The 15,340-nt window shown below is 62.6% G+C and overlaps 1 protein-coding gene across 4 annotated transcripts in view; it reads left to right on the top strand.

Annotated features, from left to right (window-relative positions):
* Positions 1-15,340, top strand: part of LOC113217753 (B-cell lymphoma/leukemia 11B) — a 97,150-nt gene that overhangs the window by 13,662 nt on the left and 68,148 nt on the right. Inside the window, exons 2-3 of one of the 4 annotated variants that reach the window (XM_052272443.1) lie at positions 4,581-4,899; positions 7,847-7,939. The exons of 1 other annotated variant lie outside the window; for it this stretch is intronic. In XM_052272443.1, the coding sequence (XP_052128403.1) occupies positions 4,635-4,899; positions 7,847-7,939 (358 nt within the window). In that variant the 5' untranslated portion in view covers positions 4,581-4,634. The remainder of the gene's footprint in view (positions 1-4,580; positions 4,900-7,846; positions 7,940-15,340) is intronic. 2 more of the 4 variants (XM_052272444.1, XM_026437797.2) reach the window with 2 other exon arrangements.

A 15,340-nucleotide genomic window follows, 5' to 3' on the forward strand; every position in this document is an offset into this window, starting at 1 on the left:
GCGTCGCGACATGGGTGGGTCCTCCGGCGCTGCCTGATGGGGGTGGGGGGGAGGGGCAAGCCTCTGCCCGCGGCGCCTCCTGACGTCCACGTCCACCACTCCACAACACGGTGACTGTCCACTCGATGTCGGCCCGGGCGCGCAGCGAGAGTACGTACGGGCCGAGTGCGCGCTGTGTGCAAGTCGTCGAGGAGTTGTTGGAACCTTTTCAGAAAGGCGGTGAAAGGGGCCAATATGGGCGGCCGCCCTCTAACCTTTTGCCTGGCAATATCGCGCGGGGGCCGCCGCCGCCGAGGAGGGCAGCCCGCGGTGAGGTTCAACCTCTCGGCGGCGCCGCGAACTGGACGGGACGGCGCTGCTGCGGTCAGGAGGGGCGGGGCGGGGAAGCGCCACTTGACGTGTCAGGACTTCGGAGCGGTTTTTTCAATATAAACGAGAAAATAAAATATAAAATCCCTCGAGGGGGCCGCCGGGGCGGGCGACGCCTTGAATGAAAGTGTGGCGCCGGTAGAGGTGAGCGGCGGCGAGACGGCCGCAGCAACAGCAACAAACTGCGCGATAAAAATCTTTTGGCTTTCCTTCCTAAAATTCGAGAGAGAGAGAGAGAGACGCCGAGACGAATTTGTCCGGCGTGCGCGCTCGTTTTGTTGCGCGGCCTTTGCGGGGCCTTTCGCACGTCGCCCTGCTGCGCGACTCGCCAACCCGTTGATAATTTGACGGCGCGGTGTTGGTCACGGCGCGGCGCGGCCAGCTGACCGACCGGAGCCGCGGGGACCCCACGCCCCGCCGCGGGCAGCACGCGTGGGCGGCGGCGGCACCAGGACTCTCTTCTTTGCCGCCCGCCCACTCGTCATGCGGTCCACCCTGGCCCGCGGGCGCGCCGCGGCGCTGACCATACCACCACCACTCGCTGCTTGCGGGGAAACGAATTACAACAAAAATTGAAACGAGATAAGGACGAAAGTGAAAACGTTATACTGCCGCGCGCGCGCGGGAAAAGGTCAGACGGCCCGGCCCTTTCTTGATGAGCCTGCTGCGCATGCAAATTTTTCAAAAGTCCGCATACCCTTACTGTTGTTGTCGAACCCCGCCCTGCTCCGCACGTACGTATGTCCGTCCGTACGGGGCGTAGCTACGGACATGTGCACAATACGCGGCATTTAGTCAAACTCTGCTTTTGCGGCGCGTCGTATACACCATACAATGGGGCGCGGCTGCTGCTGCCCGCTCCGGAATACGGACCCTGATTGCGATTGATCTGCTTGATGTGCCCCCTGACCCGGTCGGGTCTGCACCGCGAGAGCGCGATTGTGTGGTCTGGTCCACCAGGTGCCCCGCCGGAGATGAGATGGGCCAGCAGCAGCAGCGGTCCAGTCGCGGTGATTGACCGTCCATCATGGTTCGTTACACGCGTGGAGTGGCGTGGCGCGGCGTGGCGGCCAGGACGACGCCGAAGACGACGACACAAATTTTCAAACTGTTTCTTCGGCCCCTTCTCCCGCTCTACCCTTTCCTGCTCCAGGTTTGCGATTAAGCCGCGCGCGGATCGGCCCGCTGCGGACCCGCTCAGCCCCGAGAATCCCCTTCCCTCATTACGATCATCTGCCCCTTCCCCTCTTTCTCTCTCTTTCTCTCTCTCTCTCTCTCTCTCTCTCTCTCTCTCTCTCTCTCTCTCTCTCTCTCTCTCTCTCTCTCTTTCTCTCTTTGTTTTCAATCACTCTCTTTCTCTCTCTCCCCCTTTTTGCGTCCCTCCGACAGGAAGCTGCGCCGGCCGCGAAGCGAGCGACCCCCTGTTCTGCAACGTCCGCTTCTTGGGCTTCGCGGGAGGGATATTTGACTTGGACGTCTTGGGGCTGATCCCGGCCGCCGCTGCCGCCACCATCGTCCGGCTAGCCGCTGCAAGAAAGACGCCAAAAGAAATGGATGATATGAAATTGGAAGGTGGATGGATGGCGGAGATAAATGAAGGGGAAGCGTCCCGTTCGGAGAAGTGAAATAATAGAAGTGTACTCAGCTGGTGCTCGAGAGGTCGACGACGACGACGTCCTTGTGCAAGAGCAGCAAGACTCGCGCGGTGGTGACGCGGCGGTCGGACGAAAGCAGACAGACAGTCGGGCGGGCGAGCGGACGTACTGCAGCTGACGCTGACTACGACCTGATCGGTCAAGCGTCGCGATGCTCAAGATTCGGTTCATAGGTTACGGCTTAGAGCCGTCACCAAAGTGCCCCTGCTGCTGCCGGCTGGCTAGTCCTGTCCTGCCCCCCCCCCCACCTCTCTTTGGCCGGGCCAGGTCTGCTCGCCTCAGTGATTTCTCCCCCCGCCCCCTCGCCCCGGGCTTAGGACCCTCCACCGCGGTGGCGGCGCCCAGTGGGTGGGAGAGAGGGAAGGTGGCGGCCGCCGCGCCCCCTCCTCTGGTTCGCGCCTTGGGCCCCCGCCCTGCCCCGCCCCGCTCCGCGCCACTTCGCGCTGGTCTGTCGATCTCCTTTTTCTCAGCCCCTTTATTATTTTTTGCGGCTTGTGGAGCCGGTACCCGATAGGCCCATGACGCGGCAAGAGGTCGCCAGCGGGGTGATAGCGTCGCCGTCGCCGTCGCCGCTGCAACAGCCCGGCTACACAGTAGTGCAACACGGTGCTATGCCACGACCGATTTCTTTTTCTTTTCCTTTTCGTAAAGATTTATTCTACTTGTTTTAGTTACGTTTCTTTTTTTTTTCGTTGGCTGTATGCACGATTGCCCGCCGCGCGGGCCCAGGGGTCATTTCCGGTTAACAACTCCTTCTCTCTGGCCCGACCACTGCGCGACCATCCGGCTGCTGGGCTGGCCGCGGCCGCCGCGCTCGCGCAGGAAAAAACTATATCCTCGCGGCCTCTGATAAGATGAAGGGCGAGAAACGAAAAACAGAAAAAAATTCCCGTGCTTCCGTCTTTGGTTTGTTGCTGTCCGGGCGGTCGGCTGTCGGTCGGAGCTGCTGCTGGCTGCGCAGGAAGATTTAGCGGGGCGATCCTGGTTGGCGTCGCCGGTGCGTGGGTGGACGGCCTGGAGAGCGGCGCAGGCAGCACCGGCAGGACTAGTGGCGCTGCAATCAAAGGGTCACGGCGGGGCTGCTGCCGCTGCTGCAGCTCCTCAGGTCGACGAAAGACGCGCTCCCGCTCGCTTCTGGGAAGGCGGGGTACCCACCATGACGACACCGCTTGGGCGCGGCGCAGCGCGTCGCGGCGGCGGCGGCGTCGCGACATGGGTGGGTCCTCCGGCGCTGCCCGCTGGGCTGGGCGTCGTCGTCGTCGCCGCTGTCGCGCTCGTCGCGGCCCGAAGGACCTTTTCTCATCCTTCGTCACCCGGCAGTCGCCCCCCTCCCCCTCCCTTCTGGACTGCTGGACTGCTGCTGCTGCCCCTGGAGATGTAACGCTCCTGCTAACACGCATTCCGGGCCGCATTACCAGCGGAGCACCGGGGCTCTCACTGATAGCTGGCCGACCGACCTGGCCGGCGGGAGGAAGAGGGAAGGGGGGCACGCTTGTTCGATAAGACATACCCGTCGTCGGACGGACTGCAGGAGGGGGCTTAAAAGCCGCGTGCCCTGGAGCTTTTGGTGACCGGAGAGCAGGGGGGCCGCCGGGGGCCACGTGCCTGCCTGCGATGATAGCGAGCAGGAGGGAGGGAGGGGGGGGGGGGCACTTACCGAAATATGCGGTAGGACGGGCTGACCAGCCAGGACCGACCAGGGTGACCATCACCGTGTGCGTCCATACGACAAACATGTTTGTATTGGGACTCGTTTGTTGCTGGCAATTTAACAAGAAATGAAATAAAAAGATGTGGTCGTGATTGCGAGTATAACGAGGGAAACGAGGCACCTAATTCTGAAGGGAGTTTCGTACGCGGCGCGGGCGGGGCACATGCGAATGACCGTCCCGCCCGCAATCGTCGTGTCCATCTCTTCCTTCTCGCGCCGCCGCCGCGCCCCGCCCCGCCCCACCGCGTTGCAGCCGGCTCGGGCCGGCGCGGGGCTCGCTCGCCTAGTTTCCATAATTCCATTCTGCGAGCGCGGTGCGCACCGTGTGAACACGTTGGTTTGACGAACTTCCCTCTCTCTCCTCGCCACCACCACCTCCACCACCGGTCTGCTACACTATTGTGTTTGGACAGAGCCGCCTTCGCCGGTCGGAGGCTATCTCACTGCCCCGCCCCGCCCCGCGATCATATCCCACCGCACCGGTACCCGCGCTCACACACACACGGCCCCGCGACCAACAACAGCACACGTTTCCAATTGACGCGCGCTGGTATTTTCGATGATTTATTCGAGTAGGTTTGGCCGCTTGACCCGCCGCGCGGCCTCCGCCCCGCCCCGCCCTCGCCCGCCCCCGCACCCGCCCTGGCCCGATAGCCCGTCGTGGTGATCCCAATTAACCCGAAAACCTCCCGTGTCACTCAGTGGCCCCGGTGGGCCTCCTGAGGTCGGCGCGGTCGTCCTGCGCTGCGGCGCGCGGGCTGTTTCGGTTGGCGGTAGGCTGGTGGTGGTGGAGGAGGTCCTCTGTGATGATGTGATGCTGAGCTGAGCCCTGTTTGGTTTTGCAGCCTGAAGGCCCCCGAGGCCTCTGCCTCGCCCCGACCTTCGTCGCCCTGCTGAGGATGATGGAGCCCGCCGGCGAGGCCGCTGGCGGGGTCGTCGCCGAGGCCCGCGGCGAGGCCGTGGTGCCCGGGGGCCCGGGCCCCGGCCTGGGCCCGCTGGCCCCGCCTCTGGGTCCGCTGGGCCCTCTGTGTCCGCTGGGCCCGCTGGGCTCCCTCGGCTCGCTGGGGCCGCTCGGGGCCTCGCTGGCCGCGCTGGCCCCGAGACCCCCGTCGCCCATCAGCCGCCGGGCCGCCGAGCCGCGCGTAAACTGCCGACTCAAATCAGGTCGGGCACCTCATCTCTTCTTGTTGTTACTCTATGCCTACCGCCCTTGTGCATGCGCCCAGGTGTAGGAGTAGCCGGGGGTGCCGCCTCGCGAGGCTCGCTTTGTAAATTGCTGGCGGTGCTATGGTGGTTGTGGTGGTGGCGGTGGTGCTGTTGGTGTTGGTCGGGCTTAAGCTGCTTGCATGGAGCGCCATGAGCTTTGAGTATGCCGTCGCGGGGGCGGGGCGGGCCGCGCCGCGGCGCCGCCGTCGTGGTAGTTACGCGCGAAGGGTATGAGCGACGTCTCCATTTGCGAATTTCGCCACGCATACCCCTCTCTATCTCTGTCTACTATCTCTCTCTCATTTCTCTCTCGCTCCCTCACCGCGACGCGTTTTCGCGACCGCAGCATCCACAGCGCACGCAAGTGTCGTGCGGTGCGCGCCCAACCGGTTGCCTCGCGGCCCTCCCGCCCCCCGCCCCGCGCTTGCCCGCGCCCCCCGCGGCAGCCGCGCGGTGTCATCCGCACGAAGTCTATTACCGACAGAACGCAAATCAAATTGAAATAGCAGTGATGGGGCGTGGCTTGGCGTGGCGGGGGCCTGGCTGTGCGTAGCGCTGCAATGCCCCCCGCCACGTTGAGAAGTACGAGCCTGCTGCTGGCGAGGCCTGACGTTTCTTCACGTACACACGAGTATTTCATGCAAAATATGTTTTCGGCCGGCTCAAGTGTGTGTACGTTTTGCGCGGCGCGCGGGTTCAGCCGCATGTGTGACGAGAATGACTCGATGATAAAGCAGCCACTTTTGTTGTCGATGCTCGCGAGTGCCACTGTTACCACTAGCAGCTCCGGTGGTAAAGGGCCTATCGACTCCATTTGCAATCTGTTGGTGCGATGGAGGGGGCCGTCTGCGCGGCGGTTGACTGGCCTCGCGGGGGCGTGGCGGCGCGTAGTGGGGCGCCAAGAGTGCGGTCGGCGGGGGGCTTCGAAGGGGGGGGGGGCTCCCGGTCAGTCCGCGAAACGCGCGCGCCGTACTCGAGTCCTGCTCGCGGTCCCGCCAATCAGAGCCCCCTGGCCGGTGCCGGTCGGGCCGGCCCAGCCATGGGCCACTAGGCGACAAAATCAGCCGAGCCGAATCGGTAAGCAGCAGCCAGCGGCTCGTCGGAACGCGCCGTCGTCGTCTCGCCGGCCAGCAGAGGTGCAGGAGACGTCGCGACGCTGCTAGGGGGAGGCGTCCGTCATTGGGGTCATGGACTGGTCGAACCCTGCTGTTCCCCCCAAACTGCCTAAATAACGACTCGAGCCGAGGCGGGAGTCTCTGACGGCTATAGGCGGGCGGGACGGGGGCAGTGACAAGACAATAAAATAGTGGAAGAAGTATGGAATGCCGGCCGGGCAGACACTCTGCTGGGAACACTGACGCGAACGGACAGTGGACGACGGATTGCGTGGAGGAAGCTGGCTTGCTTTATTTCGGGCGACAAACGCGGACAAACGTCTGATTTTTTTCTCTTCTTCTTTCGACGGAACAAAAGAGCCTCTTTACTCGCTCGGCCGCGTGCGTGACCGGTTGGCTGCACAACGCCGCCGTCGCCGTGTGTATGTAGAGCATTGCGCATGAGTGTGTCTGTACGCGTCTGGGTTATGAGTTGGAGGGATGGGGGGTGGCGGAGGTGGAGGTGGTGAGGGTCGCGTCAGGTGGCCGGCATAGGGGTGTTCGCATGTATGTAGTAATGCATGTCTGGGCTAAATTGGACGCACTACCACTGCAAGGGGAGGGGACGCGCCCGGTGGGTAGGCAATGCGCACAGCAGAGCCGCACTACTGCGTGCGCCAGGAGGTGACGGACGCGCCTCTTGGGTAGGCTGTCCCGCCTTGCTCGCGTGCCGGGCGGGTTTGCCTATCCCTCCTCCTCCGAGCACGGCGCCTTACGGCCCTAGCGAGTAGGCAACCCGCCCGCACGCGTGCGCCGCGGTACAGTCTGGTGATCAGGCGCTATCGCCTCGCTAAACGAATGTGAAAAATGACTTGAGAGAGAGAGAGAGAGAGAGAGAGAGAGAGAGTAGTGGTGGTGGGGGATAGACACGGCTGACGGTGACGGGGCCTTTAGAGTGAGAAGGGGACGGGGGAGGGGGGGAGTAGCGTTGAGGAATTGATGATAGAGAGCGGTCCCGGTCTAATTGGTATGCTCGTACGGCCCAAGTGGCCAATGGCAGGCGCTGGCCGCGGGCACCGGCCGGCCGATCGCTTTGATTGGCTGCTCGCGAGGCGTGGCGCGGCGTGGCGCGGCGTGGAGGGGCCCAGCTGCGGTCGGACCGGGCGGGCCCCCGCGGCCAGTTGGGCTTACGACAGCCTTTGGCTGCTTTGGGGGAGGAGGAGGAGGAGGTTGCAGTGGTGGTGGTGGTGCACTATCGGCGCGCGGGGCAGCGGGTAGCGCGCGCGCGCTCGCGCCGTATGAGTAGTGCGTCGAGTGCAGACCGCGCGCGGCCGGCCCGGCTTGCCCGGCGGTGTGCAAACCGGTCGCTGCGGGATGTGCTGCGTGGGCCGCGGGGGCCGGCGGGCAGCAGCGCCGTAAACTCGCGGCTAATGAGCAGCACTAGAAGAGGAGTGTGTAGAGGGAGGAAATACCAACTTTATGTCGAGTCGAATGTCTCTGCTATTAACGTCCCTGTGCACGCGGATAAAGGGCGTATGCGTGGTGTGTCCCGAAACGAACAGCAGCGCTTACATCAGGGGATTTCCTCCTCGCTTTTCTTGTTTCTCCTCCTCTTCTTCTTTTGCTAACGGTGTCTCGCGCGTGAAGGTGGATCTTTTAATCCCGCTGGCCGCTGCTTGATGATGAATGACGCTGCTGCTGATGCTGCTGCTGCTTTGGCTTGTTTTATGATTCTTTATTATTGACTCCGTGTTGACCAGTGTTGAAAAGGGGTATGATTTTCACGATGTTCTTTCATTTTTTGTCCTCAGGTATGGAGGGTGCCACGGAGGACGACGAACTCAAGACTTACTGCGACAAAATCCAAAAGCTGGACGTGAGCTCAGATATGGACCGAGGAGAAGGTGACGTCTCAATTCATTACCCCATTATTATTTAGTCCTTAATTTAATTACTTCTAAGTAGTTTTCTTTTATGGTCCAAGCGCACTATGCCCCATCCCCCTTCCCCCCGTCGCGGAGTCCCGCGATATCTTTTTTCCCACCCATTTGTCGTGATTGTCCGATCGCGTTGGCGGCGGCCACCAGGAGGCTCGCGCGGGCGCTGCCCTGGAGTCCGGCTCGGCGGCGGTCCGGTCCTGGCCGGCCGCGCGGGCTCGACCAGGCTTGCTGCCGCCCGTTAGTGTGACTGGAAGCGTGGGCGTGGGAGCCCGGTGGGAGCGCTCCCGGGCGCCTCGCCGAGGAGGCCCTGTCCGAGCAGCAGGCCCCAGGGGCACTGTCCGGTCAGGCCGGTAGTAGCGGCAGGGCACCGCGCCGGCACTCGCGAACAGCTCACTATTTCATGCTGATGTATGTAATATTTCTCCAATGCGGTAAATAATGAGCACCCGCAATTATTACATTACTTTTAATTATATTTTTTTGTAATGCCCTTATTAGGCCAGTCCGTCTCCTCCTAGGCGCATTTCTTTTTTTGTCCGCCGCTTGGTCCAGCAGAGCAGCAGCAGCAAGGCAGTGCACACGTGCAAAGTGATGGTGACGTCACGGCGTGGGCGCATTCCGGGGCATTACGGAGGAATGAGACGGTAGCGCTACAACCCGGCCGCCCCGCAGGCCGCCTGCAGCCCGTCCTGCGGCGGCCCTGCAGGTGTGTCCGCCGAGCCTGCACACACGTGTGCGCCGGCCCTGTAACGTCCTCGTCGTCCTGCTGGTGCTGCTGGCCTGGCCTGGCTGCTGCTCCGCCGCGGATCAAAGCGGACGGGTCGCGACGCGAGGCCGCGGCGGCGGCGGCGGCGTCGCGTCGGCGGAAAAAAATGAAACATCTTCTCTACGGCGATGCTGGTGCTGCTGCTGCTTCGCCTGGAATGCCCCGCGCACCTGCAGGTGCAGCCAGCTGCGGTGGGCGCCAGCCCGCGATGCATTATGGGAAATGATTGACGGCGGATTAAGAAGCTCGCTCTTTTCTGAAGCGCGGCGGTGGTGGTCGGTGTCCCTTTGGCGCGGGCCGCTCGGTCGGTCGGACGGGCATAGTAGTTCCGCGTGCCGCGGCACGTCGCGCTTTTTGTGTTTTTTGCGCGTCCCCTCGTCGCGGGGCTCAGCAGCTCACCTGAGGCCCCGGTGGGGGGCCCCGTGCGGGGGCGCGATTAGGAGGACGGACGGGACGCCCGTGTGTGACATATCCGCGCTGGCCGGGGCGAGGCGCGGCGGCGGCGGCGGGGCTGGCGACACGATGTACACTCGCCCCGTATCAGCAGTGGACAAAAGGATAAGGCAGTTCCATAAAACAATGGGAAGGGGGGGTGGCCTCGCCCGCGCTTTGCGCCCCGCCCGCCGGGCCTACAACACGCCTCGCCTCGCCGCGTCCCGGTAATCTCGTCATAAAGCCATCGCAAACACACGAGAGGCCAAATAGGGCCTCTGTGACCGTGCGCCCGGGCTGGGCCAGGAGGCCGCCGCGGGTGCACACGGGCCTCCTGACCGCCGCGTGAGGTCCCTCACCCGCACCACACACCACACACGCGCGCCACATCATATTTTTGTCGTTTTTCTTGCTCTTCCCAACGTTTTGAAAGGTATTTTGGAACGCTGCCATTTTATGAAGTCCGGTCGCGGTCGCCCGGGTGGGGCGCGCGCGGCCCCGTGCCGTGTGTGGCGACAGGTGTGCGAGTGTGTTTCTTTGTCGTCCCCCGCAGCAGGCAGCAGCAGCAGCAGCTCGGGAGGACACGGTGATGAGCAAGGCAAAGCGATGAAGTGTATCTGCCATAAATCTCCGCTATTTGCATGCCCGCCAGAGATAAGGTCCCCGCAGCCTCGCTAGCGCAGCGGCCCGGGGCCGAGTGCTCCCGTTAATCGCTGACGCCTCCGCCGCCTCCTCCTCGCCCGCGCCTTGTTTGAACATCCGCGCGCTGAGATGTCCCACCACCACCGTGGGGCCCCGCGGGCGAGGCAGGACACGGGCTGTAAATAACACCCGGGCGCGTCACACGATAAAGAAAAGGCCTCGCGCGCGGCGACAACGACGTGGCGCGGGTCACAAGGCAGAGCAGGCCGTCGTCGTGTGACGAAATTTGTGCGCAAAGCCTCAACGGCGCAACGGTGGCGCTCAGCACACACCACCGGGTCACCTCCTCGGCGGCGGCCACGTGCACACCCGCGCCGCGCCTCGCGCAACAGCAGCAGCGCGGGGACCGAGCGCGGGCGCTGCTGCTGGGCTGGGCTGGCTGAGCAGCAGGGGCGACTCTCGACTCGTCCGCTGCTCACAGCTAATTAAAAACTTTGGACAATCGGACACACAATGAGCGCTCCGGCTGGATGGGGGAGGAGGAAGGATGAGGAGGGGCAGCAGTAGTAGTATGGTAGTCGCGCTCGCTCACCGCGTCAAACTCGACAAATAATCTCACTGGCAAAAGTTGTGCTCGTCGCTCGTCTCTGGACAATGAGCAGGGAGGGAGGGTGGAGAGTCTGCTGCCCATGGCCAGGCTGACACTCTTCTTTATTACGCGGGGCTGTTCGTTCATTATGTACGGTGGCGCTGCCGGGGCCGGGCCGGGCCGGGCCGGGCCGGGCCGGCGGGGGTGGAGGAGGAGGGTCATTGCGAGGACGGGGACGAGCAGCCGGACCGGACCGGCAGTTTCATTTACAATGAATATTTCATCGGATACTGAGGCGAAGTTGCGTTTGCGCGCGCGGTGAGGGAGGAGGAGGAGGAGGTGGATGAGGGGGGATGGAGGACACGACCATGGGGGGCCCGTGGGTCCGTGATATCCCCTGCCAGAGCCGCACGTCGGGCGGGGCAGGCTTTGACGAGGGCGCTATCAGCTGGGCCCTGCGCTCGCTGCCAGGACAGGACTGGGACAGGACACGACACACACAAACACGTGTGATGTCCATTCGGGGAACGGAAATAACGCAGGCCGAGCCAGCTGCGCCGGACAGGCACTCTTCCTCCACCACCACCACCACCACCTCCTCCAACCATACCTCCTCGTCTCCGCTCCCGACACCACCGTGTCAAGCAGTTCGGTAAGCTGAGTTAAACGCCATCCGTTAGGTGAACGGCGGCCGGTGGGGCCTGGGGAAGAGGCTGTGTGTGTGTATGGGAGTGTGTGGAGGAGGAAGGGGGGGGTGGAGGAAGATGTATGGAATGACCCATATCTCATGTTATTCGCGCTGGCCAGCGTGTGCATATCCCCCCCAGCCGCCGGCCGACTGAGTGGGGCGGGGGGCATAAATCGCACCGGACGTTAAATAAGGCGTTCGCCCCGGGACCTCCCCACCCCTCCCTTCTCTTCCCCCTTCCTCCCGCTCGTCCGTGATGTCCAGACAGACCGCACACTCACACACACACATACCACATTTCGCCCTGGGGACGCGCATCATATGCGCTGCTGGCTGGGGCGGCCGGACAGTCCGTACGGACCGTGTACAGTACGGCACCACCTTCGGCGAATTTAAATTGGTTCCGAGTGTGTGCCAGCTCGCCTGGTGTTCTCGCCGGTGTGCTGCTGCAGGGGGTGGGACAGCTGTCCTGTCCCTCCTCCTCTACCTGCCCGAGAGGAGTGTCCTGCTGTCCTCTCTCTCTCTCTCTTACTCGTCTCTTTTTGCGTAACGCCATCCTCGCTACACTCACCCGCCTGCGCCGGGTGGGTCATTCTGTTGGTCGGGGCCTCACAAAGGACACCGCCCCGGCCCGGCCATAGTCACCGGGCGTACCCTCTGGCGCCACCGCGGCGCAGTCCCTCCCCAGGCAGCAGGGCCACACACAGGGCTCTGTTTGCACCGGCCGGGTCCTTGCTCGCCCTGCTCGTCCGCTCGCCCTGCTGTCCGTTCCTGTTCCTCTTTTGCACTTTGCCGCGCGCGGCCACGCTTTGCGACGCTTTGCGCAGCCCTCCGCCCCGTCGTAAAGCAATAAACGGACGCGAAGGGCGGGCCCGGGCGGGCCGCGGCCCCGTCAGCCCCCCGGGCCCGCTGGCCAGCAGTGTCCGCCCCTCCCCTCCCCGCCAGGGCCAGGCCGGGCCATAAACCGCCATAGATACACACAGCGTTCGGGCGTGGCTGGGCTGGTCCTACGGGCCGCCCTGACCGCCCGCCCGCCTTTGTCGCAGGCCCCGGCACCGGCCTAATGGAAGGCCCCAGGGCTGGCCAACTTGTGACCTGCATCGGCTCTGGAGCCGGCAGAGTGGCAGGTCCAGCAGCAGCGGCCGGTGTGTGTTTTAAGGTCATTGTTGGCTGATCTTTACGGCGCAAGGGCCCGGAGCCGCCGCCGCCGGCTCGCAGTTGTTTGTTTTGCCGCCGACCCTCCCCTCCGCCCACTTCCCCTCCCCCACTCTCACGTTCCCGTCGTTTCCGCATTTTGACGAGTCGCCGTCAAGTGGACGACGAGCCGAGTGGACCGGGTGGACGCGGCCCTGCTGCTGCTTATTGCCGTCCTGGGGAAAGGCTGAGGAAGGGACCCGACGACGACACACTCGGCATTAGCATACGAGCACGAGAGTCCGTTTGAAATTCCGAAATAGCGTTATCTTATTATTATTTTTTTGCTCGTTCCGTCGCGTGCCCCAGTCAGGTAATTGTATGTATCCGTGTGTATGTGTCAGAGAGAAAGAATGAGAGAGAGAGGGGGGTGGAGTGAATATTTTGGCTAAGCGGATCTTGTGTATATGCCATGCCCTGCTGTTGCTCTACCACCAGGAGCCCCTGGCCGCGAGACTCCCCGCATCCATCCCCCACGACGCTGTCTCACCGGGTGGAGTCCCCCCGCCCCTCTCTCCCTCCCTCTCTCTCTCTCCCCCGGTGTGCGGGCTGACGCGCTGAGTAATGCCCCTCTCCCGGTGAGCGCATTACATGTTACTCCGTTTGTTCGCCGTGCAGGCCACCGCGGCGGCGCTTGGACGCGGGCCAGGACGGCGGCGGCGGCGAACGCATATGGTCACCCCCCCCTCCCCCCCTCCTCGTCCTCCCTCCACCGCTTACTTCTCTCTCCCTCTCCTCCTAACCCACTCTTCTTCACGAACTTTTTGTGACAGTAATACATTATTTTTATTACTCGTTTTTAAAATTCGCAAAAATAAAAAGCGCGCTCGCCGCCGCCGCACTGTGATCTCGTTTTGCTTTATTAGCATCGGTGTCATCATTATGTTGTGAAGTGTTTGAAGCTGGACGCCCGCCGCCGCCTCTGGACGCCCGCTCTGCACCACGCCTCCCATTTTGCTCCTCGCGGCGTCGCGCTTTCTCGCGGCGTGGCGTGTCGCCGCGGTGTAATGGTGTACATAAAAGCTCGCCACCGTGGCCGTCGTGAGAGTATGTGCGTGCGTGCGTGTGTGTGTGTGTGTGAGTGTGTGAGCCCGGGGTGCGGTGTGGTTTTTTACGGGCGCGCGGCGGGTAGTGCTTTGGCTCGGAACGCCGCCGCCCTGTGCGAATCGGCGGCTCATCGCAGTCAACGCGCGGGACGCGGAGGGGATATGTGACCCCGGAGCTGACCCCTGGCCGGCAAAGGGCCGGTGGTGCCGGTCGCACCTCAACGGCCGCGCACCGCAAGCTCAATGAAGCCATGACTCGTCCCTTTACGCTGAGGAGGGGTTGCTTGCTTGCTTGTGGTCCTGTTGCTGCTGCAGTCCTTGTCGTCGTCGCCGCCGCCGCCGTGGGCCGTTGGTGTGAGAGCGACAAGGACGGTCGCAAATGACCGGCTGGACGGTCCGCACACTATCGAGTGCGTTATGTACGTACGCTGTGCCCCGCCACGCCACGCCACGCCGGCGCGGCCGAGAGTTCAGAGGGCCAATCAGCACGCGATCCATCTCCCACCGACCGCGGCTGCATCCGCGCCGCCGGCCAGCTGCAAGGTGGTCGCGTCTCGCTCTCGCTCTCGCTCGCTCAGGTGCGAGGCAGACGGAGGGAGGGCATACTCCGCAACGGGCGCAAACGTCCGGGCGGCAGCTCATATGTCTTCGCAAAGCCTGATTAGACCGATCCATTTGAAACGTGTTGGGAGTTTCTTCTTCGCCTTCTTTCAAAATAATGTCGTCATTTTTTTGCGGACATCCCTAGAATTTTTATTTTTATTTTTTGCTTTATGTGATGATCATTTCCTAGCAATAATATCATTTTGAGATTCGCATCTCGCTGAGCGCGCGACCCGCGGGTGTACTGTATACTTGCGCGGTACGACACGGTGCTGAAAACATGCGTGGCGCAATAAACAATGATGATGATGATGATGATGATGACGATAATTATACCGATCGTAATGATATTGGAGCCTCGCGGCGGCCGGCCGGCCGGGGCCCGACGATAAATTAGCTGCAGCGAAGGCAAGAGAGGAGGGATCGGTCAAAGGGGGACACTGATTAATTCCCATTTCGTTTCTGACGTGGAGGCGCGAGAGGCGAAAATGTGGGTCTCAAGGAGGAGATGGTGCGCGCCGTGTGTGTGGTGGTGCATGGATGGGTTTGCGGTGGAGAGAGGGGGGAGTAGTCGCGGGGGTCGAGAGAAAAGGATAGGGGGGAGGGGGCGCCGAAGCCAGTGCCGCGCGAGCCTTACACTTCATACACCGTGCGTGTGTGAGATCGCGCCTAATACCCGGCCATTAGAGATGAGTTTAGAGGTCCTTATAGAGCCGTCGGACTGGTCGCAGCGGCGCCGCGGGCTGCTCACCGGCCCCGCGCGTTCGTCTTATGACAACTCTAACGACCGGTGGTCATCCTGCCGCGCGTCCTTTTCTCACTCCACGACACGTATTTATACCGGCTGCTTTATTTCCGTCCATCTATCCATCTTTTCTCTCTCGGGACTGGATTACACTACAACAGAGATGGGATTCTTTACACCTGTCTGCCAAATCAATTGGACGTGGTCGAAGCGCCGCGCCGCGCGCGCGCGACTCTGCGTTCCCATTCAAAAAGCCCGCCATCCCGCCTGCTTAGTGAAAACACTCGGCATAAATCGCCGCGGCGTCCACCGCACCGCGCGGGTCCAATGGGGATGTGTCATTAGTTACCTCCGCTAGCTGAAGGCGCCTATACCGTGGCCGGCTGGCCGGAGTGGCCGGTCTCACCCAGTCACACCCACGAGTCGAGGCGATAAATTTTGGCACAGCCCCAATAATCACTGCGTCTGTCTGCGCGCTCGTGCGTGCGCGCGTGTGTGTGTGTCTGTGAGTGCGCTCAGACAATGTATACAAGAGTGTTTTTTTCTTTCTTTACTTCCTCTTCTCTCTTCCATTACGTTTATTAATTATTCATCGCATGCTTGCATGTCCGGTGCAGCAGCGGGGCCTCCTTAGCAGCGTGTCGCATCGGGGCGGCGGGC

The sequence above is a fragment of the Frankliniella occidentalis genome, unplaced genomic scaffold (assembly GCF_000697945.3).
Source record: "Frankliniella occidentalis isolate FOCC.00 unplaced genomic scaffold, Focc_3.1 Scaffold205, whole genome shotgun sequence".
NCBI classification, from domain to species: domain Eukaryota; kingdom Metazoa; phylum Arthropoda; class Insecta; order Thysanoptera; family Thripidae; genus Frankliniella; species Frankliniella occidentalis.